This window comes from Salvia hispanica, chromosome 6 (assembly GCF_029641045.1).
Source record: "Salvia hispanica isolate PSC_SH4W2 chromosome 6, Shi_PSC_v1, whole genome shotgun sequence".
Classification (NCBI taxonomy): domain Eukaryota; kingdom Viridiplantae; phylum Streptophyta; class Magnoliopsida; order Lamiales; family Lamiaceae; genus Salvia; species Salvia hispanica.
In genome coordinates, this window is record NC_142697.1 from 36,884,083 (window position 1) to 36,898,126 (window position 14,044).

The following is a 14,044-nucleotide window of genomic DNA, read 5'->3' on the forward strand; positions in this document are numbered from 1 at the left end:
TAGGCCAGCCATTGGCCAGCCGCAATAAAAATAAGTCAAAATATACTACATTTACGGAATTAAAATTACGATTAAAATACGGAATTAAATTTACGACACATATACGGGAAAAATAATCCATTCCATTAAAAAAAAAGTACAAAGATTTTAAAAAAAAAAAAGTACATGATTTTTTTTTTAAAAAAAAGGGCTTCAACACACGAGCCCCGCCACTCTCTACTCCTCATCGCCGCCGCCGCTGCCGCCACCCGTGGTATCTGAGCCCACGTCGGAACCCCCTAGCCGTGCCCTCGCGATCTCCAAATCAACACGCATGCTCTCGAGCATCTCGTGAAGAAACATCTTCTCCGTGGGGTCAGTGGCGTTCTTCCACTCTTGGAAGACCTTGTACATCTGAGCCCGCGTTTGGTTACGCGAATGAAGAGTGTACTCGAGTGGGGCGGGTGGGAGGGCGGAGGACTGGACCTCGCGGGGCGATAGGGGGGATCCGCCCCTCGCAGCCCGCTGCGCCCGCTTCTGTCCAATCGGGCGGGGGCGACCAGTAAATGAAGGAGGGGATGGAAACTCCTATGCATCCGGGGGGAGGTCGTGGGATCCGCCACTGCTGCCGCTGTAGTCGCCGCTATAGTTCAGTCGCTGCTTCTTCGGCCACCCAGCGTCGCACCCGCCCGGAACTTCTCGGAGTCCTTCAACAACAAGAAGCACTCCCAGAAGGTGAACTCCTTATACTTCCCCTCCAAGGGGAACTGACTCGCGACTATCCTCCGGGCGTCGCCTCATTCTGCCCACTTCTGAGCTGACGGAGGGCGTTGGCGTACAAATTCGCAAAACGGCCCACCGCGGCCCTAGTGCGCTCCCACCCCTTCCGGACCTCCTCGTTGCTGAAGTCCTTCCCGTGCGGGCAGTGCCTCCTATAGGCATCTCTGATCTTCGACCACATGTTGACGACCCGCTGGTTGTTCGCAACCAGCGGATCGTCGCACACCTCCAACCACCCCTTGGCCACCCCGGCGTACTCATCCTCCGTCCACTTCCTCCGGCCAGGGGCAGCGGGCTGCGATGACTCGCCGACCGCCTTGCCCTTCCCCTTCCCCCTCGTCTTCTTCTTCGGCGCGGCCCGCGTCGCTGGAACGGGAGTATCATCTTCCCCGAGATCGATCCCCATAACGTGCAATGACAGAAGGTCATCGCCAGAGAACTGCGTCTCCACTGGGGTCGACGTGTGAGACGAAGCCGTCAAAAAATCAAGCGAGGGCCGATATACCGTGTCCCCTCCCGGTGACCCCTGCACCCCCCTTGCATCCCGGGATGCATACCGTGCTGCATTCCCCCCTGCATCCCGCCCTGCCACATCATCCCCATCATCTGCTGCAGCATCATCTGCTGCTGCTGAGAAAAATAATCACAATAATTGATTACAAGACAAGTAAAATAAATTCAACTAGAAACAAGATAAGTATTTATTATACTAGAAATTCTTGTATAGTAAATATAGTGTGCACATTAAATTTATTTTAATGTTCCAAGCCTAGAGTTGACTATTTGATTAGTTATTGTTTTATTTATTTTGTTGTGAAAGTGATAATTAAAATAGTGGGAGCTTTTCTTAATGAATGATTAAATTCTAAGTGTTTAATAAGAGCTTCATAACTCGTTTTATTAAATTAGGATGAATTTAATTCCAAGCACTATTTAAATTGTTTTAATAGCCTTAAAGAATATTGAGACTAGTATTTTTCTACTTTTAAAAGTGGGAGCTAAATTTTGTCTCATAGAATATTCATAAATGGAATTAAGGTAATGTTTGATAGAGTCAAAAGGGTTCACACCCTAGAATGAAAGAAGTGATGAATTGCACACTTTCTAAGACTCTAATAACATTAAAAGACATTTCCAAGTTAGCTATTAAATTAGAATTACTTTTGGATTTCCAAAGAAAGTATTTCTAAAGATCACAACAAATGGTTAAATAAATGAACTCTTGGAATTTATGACTATAAAACAAAGAATGCAATCATTCGGTTTTATTTTGTCATGAGGACTAATTTCCAATTAGTCATTGTGATGAGGTAATTATGTTCATGCATAAATTTACATCACAAATTATATAGCAAGGTTAATACCAAGTTAAGTTGGTATTATATAATTAAAGTTTTGGGAATCATATTCGACATGATTAAAACTTTATATTTGCTATAAGTATTCTACTTTAATTAGTAGAAATTCAGAAGGATCAAAATAGTGGATTTTGATAGAGGAATATGTATAAGTGCGCTTGAGAAAGGCACATAAAATTATTCCACTGGATCAAAGGGCCTAGAAATATTTTGATCAAATAATCGTGCTCCTTAGCAAGAATTAAGGTTATAAATTACAAGTATATTTTCGTTTTATGTACTCTAGCAAACTATGTTGGTAGATTCTTTTTAAAGAATTATAGTTTTGAGTACATAGTGGCCAAAGCCTACTTTGAGTATAAGTGGGAGAAAATGTGTTGTGAATGTGTAGCACAAGGCCAATAAAGCGGTTGGTATACTCGAAAGCATTCTTTGAGTATAAGTGGGAGATTGTTGGGGTTTGTATACTAAAAGATGCTTCGAGCGTACATGCCTTTGTACAGTCAGCTTGTGCATGTATACGAGAAACGCCACATCCACTTGTTTACCTATTTATGAGAATAAATAATATAATATAAATGGTTTATTATTGAAATATGATAAACAAGTCTAAGGCTTTTTACTAAGAAGGTCAAGTAGGGAAATTCGATGAATCTCCTCATGAGTTTTCCAGTAGGGGACTTAGCCAGATCTAGTAAGAAGAAAAACGTATTCACAACCTAGATAGGCTTTGGCTACCTATTGGAACGGTTGCGGTGTTTGTGATAATTCTCTCTTACCTAAGATGAGATTAGTAACACCGGTGTGGTAAAGCACTGAAAGGATCTAATCCGAAATGTATTCTTTATTGCTATCTACTGAAAGAATATATTTCAAGAAAGTTTAGTACTTTCTAGTCTATGATATTAATATCAATATTGTTTATTCAATCAAACGCCACTTTGACTTATCAATATCTGAGAGTTTGTACGTAACTCAAGTTCATGATATCTTGGGTGGTAGTAATTGAATAACATGAAGGTATTGGAATATTATTTCATAGAATTCGCGTGCCCAGTGTGGTATGATTAAATCCCTAAGGGGTGATCCCCAAGAGGTGTTTGAAAGAGGAATTTATTATTCAGAAAACTGCGCAGTTGGAATTTATTCCACGAATAATAAATAAAGTTTCAAACTAGAAAAACTCTTTGGAGAATTAATTTAATTCTAGTCACATAGCAGACAAAAGAATTAAATTGATGGATCAAGATAATCTTAAACGCGGGAAATATTATAAAATAAAATGGACCCAAGTTATTTGTAATTTGGTGATTTAAGTGGGAGTGCAATATTATTCTTTAGTGGAATAAAATAATATTCCATTGATAATATATTAAATCATGGGTCATTTGATTTATTTAGTAATTTATCTAATGGGTGAGCCCAACACTTAAGTCATTCCATGGATCCCCTTACTAGCCCAATAAGGTCCACTATAAATATTGAATGAAAGGGAAACCCTAGCACACAATCCAAGACAACACAAAACCCTAACCCTAGCCTTGAAATCGGCGCCTCCTCTCTCTCTCACTTGGTCTCGATTTTCGTGCCTAGCACGTGGGAGAATTAGGGTTTTGATTATTGTTCTTGATCTATCCTAATTCATAGGATTAGATCTAGACAATTTGGTGTTTGTATTTCCCTAGATCCATTCAAAGTTATTTAATTGGTTTTCTAAGATCCGCCCACACGGATGGAGAACCAAGGACGAGGGAATAGTACGGAAGATTCGTGGTCGATAAACCAAGGATCTCCGGGTGGTGCAGCTAGCAACGTCAATCCAATGATGGATTATGAGGTAATAATCGAATCTACATCAAATTGCATGATTATGTGTTTATTTGATGTTATATCTATAGATCTATGAATATTGCATGAAATTGGAGTTGAATGCATAATCACCTAAATAGATCCGTTCTAGGACCTGTTTGGTTTCCGTGTCTTCCGCTGCGGTAGTCCCAACACCCCTGGCATACCCCCCTGGTTCCCCCCCATCGCACCCCCCCCCCCGGCGCACCAGCCATCATCCCCATCATCTGATTCCAAGGGATGCTAAACCTCGGGCCCATCTGCCCCCACCCAGATCCCACAGGTACCGTGGGTGTCTGAGATCCACTCGTCGCTGGACTGGACTCGTTGTTGTGATCCATCGCTTGATGATGCTCTTGTACAGAAAGTTAGAGAGAGAGAAAACTCGTTAAAACAAGTGGTGCAAATGAAAATGAAACGAAAATCGCGTTTATATAGGTTTTTTTTAAAAAAAAAAAAAATCGGCGCTGGCCGATCGGCCAGCGACGAGCGATCGGCCAGCCCACGCTGATCCGCTAGCCGATTTCGCTCTGGCCGATTGCAATGGTTCGGCTAGCGCGACGAATCGGCTAGCCGGTCGCTAGCCGACCATTGCGGATGCTCTAAAGAGCATTTTTATACACTCACTCTCCAAAAGTAGATACTACTTATTGGATATCTATGTTAGTTTGAGTACTTTAACTATGATTTATATTTTATTCGAATTATTTTTGTTTGGATTGTTATAAAATAAGAAATATGCATAATTTTAATCTTGGATTTTAACTTAATAAAAATCGATTTACTATAAAGAACATATTCTATTTCCTCAGACTAAAATGAATCAATTAAAATGATGATTTTAGGGGGGGGTGTTTAACATTTGAAAATTCTTTAGAAAATTTTAAAATATCGTGGCTTTTAAGCACAAATAATTTAATATTTTAATATTTCAAAATATATTGTAATAGTAGTAATTAAAAATAATATTATATTGCTATTATTTCATTTTTAGTGTCAACTAGGTTACTTCTTCATGAAGAAGTCGGAAACCATTTTTAATCTCTAACTCTCTCAGATTCAACCTTTCTCATTCATTCAACAATATGACCATTTACTATTCTGGAGCAGAATTTCCGTAAGAGCTAAATATAATTTGTAAAAATTTAGAAAATTTTTGAAGAAGAAAAACTAAAAAAAAAATGGGTAGGGTAAAAACTAAAAAGCCACACCCTTCATTTTTTCTAGTTCCGCCCCTGTGGGTTGTGCACAATGACACTATAACCAATCCAAACAAAATTATTCGAATAAAATACAAATCATAGTTAAAGTACCCAAGCTAACATAAATATAAAAATAAGTAATATTACCTACTTTTGGAGAATGAGTGTATAATGCCTTTTAGGCTTTTGAGGGCGTTTTTGTCAGAAAATGTGGTCAACATGTGAAAAAGCACCTAAAACGAGCAATTGGTATAGTATGAGAACCACAAATGATATTTTGCAAGTATAGGGATCGCAAATATTCGTCGCTGAAAGTATAAACCCTAAAAATGTAATTCACTCTATATTGAATGCGATTCCCATTTAGAAAGAGTGGAGTTCATTTTGATACGGTTGTTTTTCTAGGCTATATATAGTTTAAACTTTTTTTGAACCAAAATATCCTACAAAATCCCCATCGTATTTTTTTATGCTTAGTTCGTTGGCTAATTACATCTCGAATCAAGTAAAGGAAGTATGAAGTAAATTACATATATCCAGCGACGGTTGATACTTGATAATACAAAAGTGGTTGATAATGTGACTCATAATATATGAAAATATATTAAAAGAACAAAGATGATCAAATAGAGCATGTTAGAGTTGGAGCGCGCTTCTTCACTTATTTACCTTTAAAAAGAGATTACATTTAATATTTAGTAGTAGTGCTTTTGAGTTTTGAAGTAATTAATAGTACTTTAATTATTTAGTGCTACAGTTCACAAATCACAATGCTTCCAACGCTAATAATTGCAAAATAACGTAAACTAGCAAACTTGTTAGCAAAATAAATATTGATAACTTAGTTTAGACATTTTTATTATTTTAAATAGTTGAACTTAGTGTCCTGGACCACTGGTGTGGGGACCCCTCTTGTCCATCTGAATTACCAAATCACATTAAAAGAAATAGTATATGCGTGCGACCATACACATCCATAAATATTACTAGTAATGTAATTTAACTATGATCCAACAATTAACAATACAGTGACGATTGTCGAGTGCGAAGAATATTGAATTATTTATTTCCAGAATATAATTTAATTTAATTCCATTAGCATTTTATTATATTTTCCATTAAATAAAATAGATGTACTCCCTCCGTTCCACAATAATAGATGCATTTCATTTTGCGCACTCATTTTGAAAAAAACAATTATAAATAGTTAAAGCGGAGAAAAAGTAAAATAAGAGAGAATATTATAGATAAGACTCTTCTCTATATTATTCTCTCTCTTACTTTACTCTCTTTCCACCTTAACTATTTAATACTATCATTTTTTCAAAATAAGTGCAAAAAATGAAATGCATCTATTACTGTGGAACGGATGGAATACTTAATATGAAATATGTAAGAAAAAACAAAAGATTGGAATTTTCTTGTTCATAACAACCTAATTAAGCTGGACCAGTGCTTCTTAGGTACTAGTAGTACTATTAGTATGAAATTTTTATTAAAAAAAAAAAGAAAATAAACAATTCATAAATATATTACGCATACAAATGAGGGCCACATCAAAAGCAAGTAAATTGTCTTATAATTGTTGGGCAGGAAGTGTACTTATAAACCTATAATCGAAGATTGAATCAATGTAATCACGATTACACCTTATGCAATATAATCCCTACTTCTACTGTATTCTTGTTCTTGTTAACAAGTTTGTCTTTGTCACTTCTTATTTCAATTAAAATACTAACATCAATTCGAAATTATGCCAGTTAAAGATAACTTATTACTACCTTATTATGTTATTCAAATAAATTTGCAGTAGTACTTTATTATTTGGGTTTATGATTTTTTAGAATTAAAAAAAGGGATAAAATATGACATATTGCTAAGATTAGGTACATAGTTAAAGCGAATTTTGTTTATAAGAGAACTTTTAACGTAAACGACAGCGTTTAACGTTTTTACCCGCAAAGGGACGACACTCTTGCAATCCGATAGCCTAATTATGGACGCTTCGGCACGAGCGTTGGTGGAGGCCATCCACGCCACTCCCACTCAGGCCGTACTCCATTTCGCCGGCGGCGGTTCTCAGGTTAACTTCCACGACAACTCTTAATATAATTCAAAAAAAATAAAAAAAATTGTACGTCATATGCTACACGACAGCTGTTTGATGAAATGTCCGAATGAAGTAACCGATGAAATTCATACGGCAGGCGCTCGGGTGGTTGATGTCTGTGCCGGGAGCTTCGAATACTGTTCTAGAAGCAGTCGTGCCGTATTCTAGAATGTCCCTCGTCCAGTTACTCGGCAAGGTTTTTTTTCCTTTTTTGTTTTATTTCTTGCTGTTTTTTGTTTGTATTTCTTGAGTGAAATTGGATTAGGTTTTAAACGTCTGATAAGGGGTTTTGTATTTTTGCGATGTTTAAAGGTTCCAACTCAATTTGCCAGTCGACAGACTGCGGAGGACATGGCGTTAATGGCGTACAATAGAGCTATAGTGCTTTCCAATCCAGGTTGTTGGTTGTGTGTGTGTTTTCCGAATGTAATTTGTTAGAAGCTTTTACCAATTGATGTTTTACTGCTTTATTTAGTCTAAGCTGTTAAGAGTAGTTGTCTGGCTATCATGATGAGAGTATTGGCCTGGAGTACTGAACCTTTGCATGTGTTAGAAATACCAATTGTTGATATTATGACTATTTGGATTTTGCAGCTTATCTAGTCTTGTAGGGGGTGTTTACTTTCGGTGATACCGTGTTAGGATAAATAGATAAAAATAGTTCGAGTTCATCTACCATTTACTTTGATGGATTGATTAATTTTGACCATATTATCCTTCAATAAGAAAGCATGTGTTTTATCAGTTTATCCAACTCTCAAAGTAAACGCCTACTTGTTGAAATCAGGTTTTCCGGCTCTTGGTGTGGGTTTCAGTGGTTCTCTGGCCAGCTCGCGCCCCAAGCTTGGGGATCACAGGTAACAAATTAATTTCACACACATTTTCATATTATATAAGTATGTTGTTTATGCCTGCAGTGATTCGCTGTTGCTTACTGCTTTATGTTGCATTATGACAATTATATGAACCAAAGCAGTCTATGTTTGTGTTAACAACTATCGCCTATTAACGAGTGGAAGTTGCTGATTAGTAGTGCATTTTTCTTGACAAACATGGTAAACTGTTTGTAGGTCTAGATATGTGAGAAAGCCAAAAATGAATCTCGGTTTATAAGAGACTCTAGAGTTCTAAAACACTTCATGTGTTTTAGGTCTTAAATTATGATTACACCGCTGCTTCATTATTTCAGTCTATTTTATAGAATTCATTTATTTGAGATAGAATGGACTTTAATCGTTCAACTTCATTCAGGTTTCATGTATCAACAAGAACATCTGACCAGCTTTTGTCATCTACAGTAACCTTGTCTAAGGTAATAGATAAATTCCCCATCTTTCTAGCCCACAGGTTGTATTTGGTTCGTTCTGTCATCTATGTATATTAATTATTTCAGGGTATGAGAACACGTGAACAAGAGGATAAAGTTTCTAGCCAGTTTGTATTGAAGGTAATGTGAATGTATAATAAGTTAAAGAAGTCATACATGCAAGTTATGGAACTGATGGTATAAGAATAGAAACAGAAATATGGAGTATAATAGTAGTACAGTGTATCTTAGTAAAAAAGATTATTTTCCAGTCCCCATATCTGTTTCCTTTGTCACTATTTTCTTTGTTATTCGGCTTCAACTCTTGTCAGAGACTTCCACATATTACCATCATGTTTTCTCAATCTATTTAGTGATTAATGGAAACTTGGATGTGGAGCATGAAATTCTCCTTGCTTAATTTAGATGTTGTTTCGTTTATGCAGTATTCTATATTGATTTTAATTGATAAGATAGTGAGATGTTTGTTTCCCCTGTTTTTTGTAAAATATCATAAACTCGCATCACCTGTTTGTAGGCAATAGCATATGCTTGCAAGGTTCCGACAACATTCATCTCCGAGCTAACTGATTCCGAAGTTCCTGATGAATATAAATTGCAATTCAATGAAGATCAGGAATTGGAGCAACTTATCAATGGTGAAATATGCTTTAAGGTTTACCCCTTTTCAAGTGGTATGGTTTAAGTTAGTGCAAATTCAAGGTTAGATGATTTATGGTTTCTTCATTGTTCACTGTGAAGGACATGTTGTGCAGATTTTTCGACGGCTGAAAGGAAGATAATTCTCCCAGGCTCTTTTAATCCCTTGCATGATGGCCACCTAAAACTCTTGGAAGTTGCTATGAAGTACTATTTTTTTTCTTTTCTTCAATACCTTGACCTATAGAAACTTTCCTGTGACCATTATAGGAATGGATTCTATCCTTGTCTCTCATCTTCACATGATTGCAATGCTAAAATAAAATATGGTTGTGCTAAGAATATCCAACCATCTATTTAAATGCAATCAATTAACATTTATAAATTTATAATTTCATCCTGTCTGTTGCCATGCATTTTAATAACTGTAGTCACATTACCATCTTGTGCAGCATTCTTGGTGAAGGATACCCATGCTTTGAGTTGTCAGCAGTGAATGCAGACAAACCTCCACTTACCGTGTCAGAAATCAAACGCCGTGCTATGCAATTTGAAAAAGTTGGTGAGGTTAACTCATGACCTTCAGACTCGCAAGTAGAATCTCAGATGTAGCTTCCCAATAAATCTATCATGTTTTCTTTCTAGTGATTTTGTGCTCACAGAGAACACATCTCCATACTTATACATAACTTTTGGTGCGTAACTTTGTTATGTCATACATTTCTAAAACATAGTACTATTATTGTGTAACACAGTAAAATTAATGCCTATCCTTCTTTAGTATACATACAACAGATGAGCTATTAACATGCTGTATTTTCTAAATCCAGGGAAGACTGTCATAATATCCAACCAGCCATATTTCTACAAGAAAGCCGAACTTTTCCCTGGCAGCGCATTTGTGATTGGTGCTGACACTGCAGCAAGGCTTATAAATGTAAGGGACTACTCTTTATTCTGGACTACTGCATTTTTTTGTGTTTTTCATTCTCATATGTTATTGTGAAGCATTTCTAACCCACAAGTATGTGAGATATTTGTACAAAGGCTTATCTCTGCTTTCTACAGACGTTATCATCTTATGAAACTGACATGGTAGGATAGCATAGTATGGCGAGTGATTCCCTTATACATATGTGTCTCTCGCCAATTTGGTTCTGAATTTTTCCCTTTAGAATATACTACTACTTTAGTGATTGAATGTAATATTCCTCTTCAGGAAAAGGAAAGGAAAAGAGAAAAAGGAAAAATGCTAATATGCAATTGTGTTTAACCTAACACAGAAATTTTTTGTGCTCTTGACAGCCCAAGTATTACAGTGGCGATTATGGGAGAATGTTAGAAACTCTATTAGGTTGCAAAAGCACAGGCTGTGTCTTCCTCGTTGCTGGTCGGAACATAGACGGCAAGTTTAAGGTAAGTCTCAAATCCTTAGGTTTGAACTGTGCTTGTTGCATGTTTTAATGATTTTAGAGGTGAAAGTAAAGCGAGTTGCATGGTCTTAGGTTGTTGATGATCTCGATATTCCAGCGGAGCTAAGGGATTTGTTCATTCCGATTCCACCGGAGAAATTTCGGATGGATATATCGTCCACTCAAATCAGGAAGACTCAAGGAATGCTCTGAAAACAATGTGTATTCTATACACATGTTTTATTTTTAATTTTTTTTTTTTTTTGTGATTGAAAATATATCTCTACTGGAATACTCTAAATAAAGTGATTTTGTATACAGATTTTATTTATTTTTTTATATTGTATCTCTATTACGATGTTTGGTTCTTGAAACGAACGATTGTATGTGGATTAAGTGTGTTGAAATTTTGATACGGAATTGTGGAGATGTAGATCAATCAGAATGAAGATAATTTTTTTTATTTTCTTTTGTGTAATTTTTGTATGATATTCAGATAGTGCCTGATTTTGATCAATAGATGTGAAATGATAATCGAGTATCCAGATGATTTTGGCTTGTGAAATATACTACTACTAATAAAATAAGAGAACAAAATAGAGAATTATTAATATTTGGCCAGTTACTCTTTTTTTGTTATATATAGTTAATTTAATTAATAATATCTCAAATTATTACTGAGATCTCTAATTTCGTAAATTACATGAAAATCAAATATATTTACTTATTTGAAAATAAAAGAAAAAGAAAAAAAATGGTGACAATAACTAAACATGGGACACCAATAATAATCAACCCATGAAAATAAATGTAACTTTTTATATACTTTTGTGATAATAATTAAGTATTTTGATAACATTGAAGATTCCATGAATTGATGAAGGAAGTGAGGCAGTAAGCATTCAAGATTCTTGAATAATTTACAAAGCGCTTTGTCCCTTCCAAGTATAGCAATGAGAAGATGATTTACGACGGTGAGCCGTCATCCGCCGCAGCCGCCGCCACAAGCGCCGCCGCATGCCGCGCCGCCGTACGAATCAGCGGCCGAGGTCTTGTCTCCCGACGCGCCGCCAGCGCAGGAAAATACCACGGCCGTGATCAGGACGAGGCTGACCAAAACCGCCCACAAGGCGAGAATAGCTCCGCCGTCCCCGCTATCTCCGCCTCTCCATTGCCGCACCATCTAAAAAATAAGTGCTGAAAAAGTGGAAAATAGGTGTGTGGATTAAGTGAGATTGGATGGGGGTAGAGGCAAATAAATAATGAGAAAAAGGCAAAATATTCAAAGTGGATTACACTATACAACGACAAGTGCTCAAATTTATCCCACTTTCAATTTTTGTATTAATATCTAATGTAGCTAGTTTGTCAATGTGGACGCTTAATTGAGATTGGATTAGGCTAATTAACAGATATTCGTTAGAGATTAGCGTAGATGGGTTGACTTTAACTTAACTGCCGCTTGTCTCTTGTAAGACAAATCCCACCCGTGGTCCTATATGGCGCCGTCTTCTTCTTTTCTAATTTCTTTATTTAATTAATAAATTATTCAACGTGCACTAAATAAATCAAATAGCAAAAGAGTAGGAGAAAGTAATTTAATGGGATAAATCCTTTTGACTATATCCAAGTGACGAACCTAATAAATGTAGAAAGTAAGATTATATAATCAACTACGTGAGTAGTATTTCTTCTCTAATTTAATTACTACAATAAATACTTAAAAATATGTGTTGAGGACTAGGAAGACGCTCCCTCTGTATCTTAATTAGCATTCTATGTCGTCAAAAATTCACTCTTCTATTGTATGAAATTGAGTACTTCAAGATTATTAATGAAATTTTAATCGAGATCAGAGATAATAGTGAAGAAGGGGAGAACAAAAATCTTGAAACCGAGTCAAATCAGAATTCAATCAAAAGAAGTCGCATACCTAAAATGGTGGTTATTTATAGTTTTTCCATATGCCTATTATTTAGAGGATTTAGAGGGTGGGATTTGGGCTGTCTCCACTATAATATTTTTTGCCGAGTTAGGCACACACGTTGCTCGCCACAAACTTTAATTTAGTGAAAAATAGATAAAGAAATGCAATATGATATATTCGTATACCATTTATACATTCAAATAATGAAGATGAAATTCCACTTAATTGCTCACAAATAGTAGTAGTATCATTCAAGATGAAAAATATGAAAATTTGAGATAATAAAAAAATATGTACAATTAAAATTTATAAACATGAGATTAAATACAAAGTAAAACACTAATTATGGACCATTGATTAGATACGAATTAAAACAGTAATTATGAACCATTGATTTGATATCTTAAGTGTCGACAATATTCCTTGAGAGAGGCATAATGCGCTTAACCTTTACATGAATCCTTCGGCCAAATTATTCGTGATGGATATGATTTCAATTATATATGCTGTTATACTATATTCAATTATTTTTCTTTAATCTAAGTGCACTATGAAAACGTTTTAAATTTGAAAAGGTTGTTGTTCGTGTCAGCATCCTGCAGCATAAATATAAATTTATGAGGACTGGGGCATAATATGTGATGAATAATTCAACAAGAAATCTAATAATAATAATAAAATAAAAATATTGTAATTTCTATGACAAGGTGGCGAGCTTGATATATACTCCATCATGGCAGTCCTGAAAAAAGGAGTACTATACTATTGCATTGATTAATTGAGGTGGTAGTTTTCTTGCTTATCCTTTGTACCTAACTTTAGAATGAGTTCTTCATTAGAGACTTAGAGACTATAGTGTCGGAAAATATCTCACTTGAACATGCAAAGCAATTACTCCCTCCGTCCATGATTAAGAGTCCCATTTCTAAATGGCACGAGTTTTAAGAAATGTTAAGAAAAGTGGGTGGAAGAAAGTTAGTGGAATAGGGGTCCCACTTGTATATATTAGTTTTAAATGATATGTGAGTGGAATGAGTTAGTGGAATGTGGGGTCTCTTTACCATTTATGGTAATTATGAATCGGGACTCTTATTCATGGACGGACCAAAATGGAAAAACGGGACTCTTATTCATAGACGGTGGGAGTACTAAAGATTATAAACTACGTTTATGCTATTGCAAATTGTCATAGTCATACCGTTTCCCTACTTCGCGCCGTATTTAGTGTGACCGCAATTGTTGAATGAGATTAGTTTTTCTCCGTAAAAATCATAAGATACTCCTATAAGATAATAAGAGTATGAACACCATATTTGAAAATTCGGTTCATCATAATCAAACTATATACATCGAGCCTCCAGGTGAAGAAACATTTTACTTTATTAAAGAGAAGAGAGAAGTTGACAAAGTGGAATTGCCATTTGTTCTATCCGATGATCAATTGATTATGTTAATAATTTCC

At 36.0% G+C, this 14,044-nt stretch overlaps 1 protein-coding gene across 1 annotated transcript; it reads left to right on the forward strand.

Moving 5' to 3' along the window:
• Positions 1-7,103: 7,103 nt before the first annotated feature.
• Positions 7,104-11,082, forward strand: LOC125203827 (Nucleotidylyl transferase superfamily protein). Its single transcript, XM_048102298.2, has 12 exons — positions 7,104-7,250; positions 7,375-7,473; positions 7,590-7,674; positions 8,065-8,134; positions 8,529-8,589; positions 8,671-8,724; positions 9,122-9,278; positions 9,360-9,450; positions 9,696-9,805; positions 10,074-10,180; positions 10,549-10,659; positions 10,749-11,082. Exons 1-12 carry the CDS (start codon positions 7,164-7,166, stop codon positions 10,866-10,868), a joined length of 1,152 nt encoding a protein of 383 aa, XP_047958255.1. The 5' UTR covers positions 7,104-7,163; the 3' UTR covers positions 10,869-11,082.
• Positions 11,083-14,044: the final 2,962 nt, after the last annotated feature.

Excerpts from the sequence above, each read along its gene's own strand:
- LOC125203827 (XM_048102298.2), top strand. The coding sequence starts at position 7,164 with ATGGACGCTTCGGCACGAGCGTTGGTGGAGGCCATCCACGCCACTCCC. Across the intron at positions 8,135-8,528 it reads CCCAAGCTTGGGGATCACAG|GTTTCATGTATCAACAAGAA; the intron begins GTAACAAATTAA and ends AACTTCATTCAG. Across the intron at positions 9,451-9,695 it reads CTCTTGGAAGTTGCTATGAA|CATTCTTGGTGAAGGATACC; the intron begins GTACTATTTTTT and ends CATCTTGTGCAG.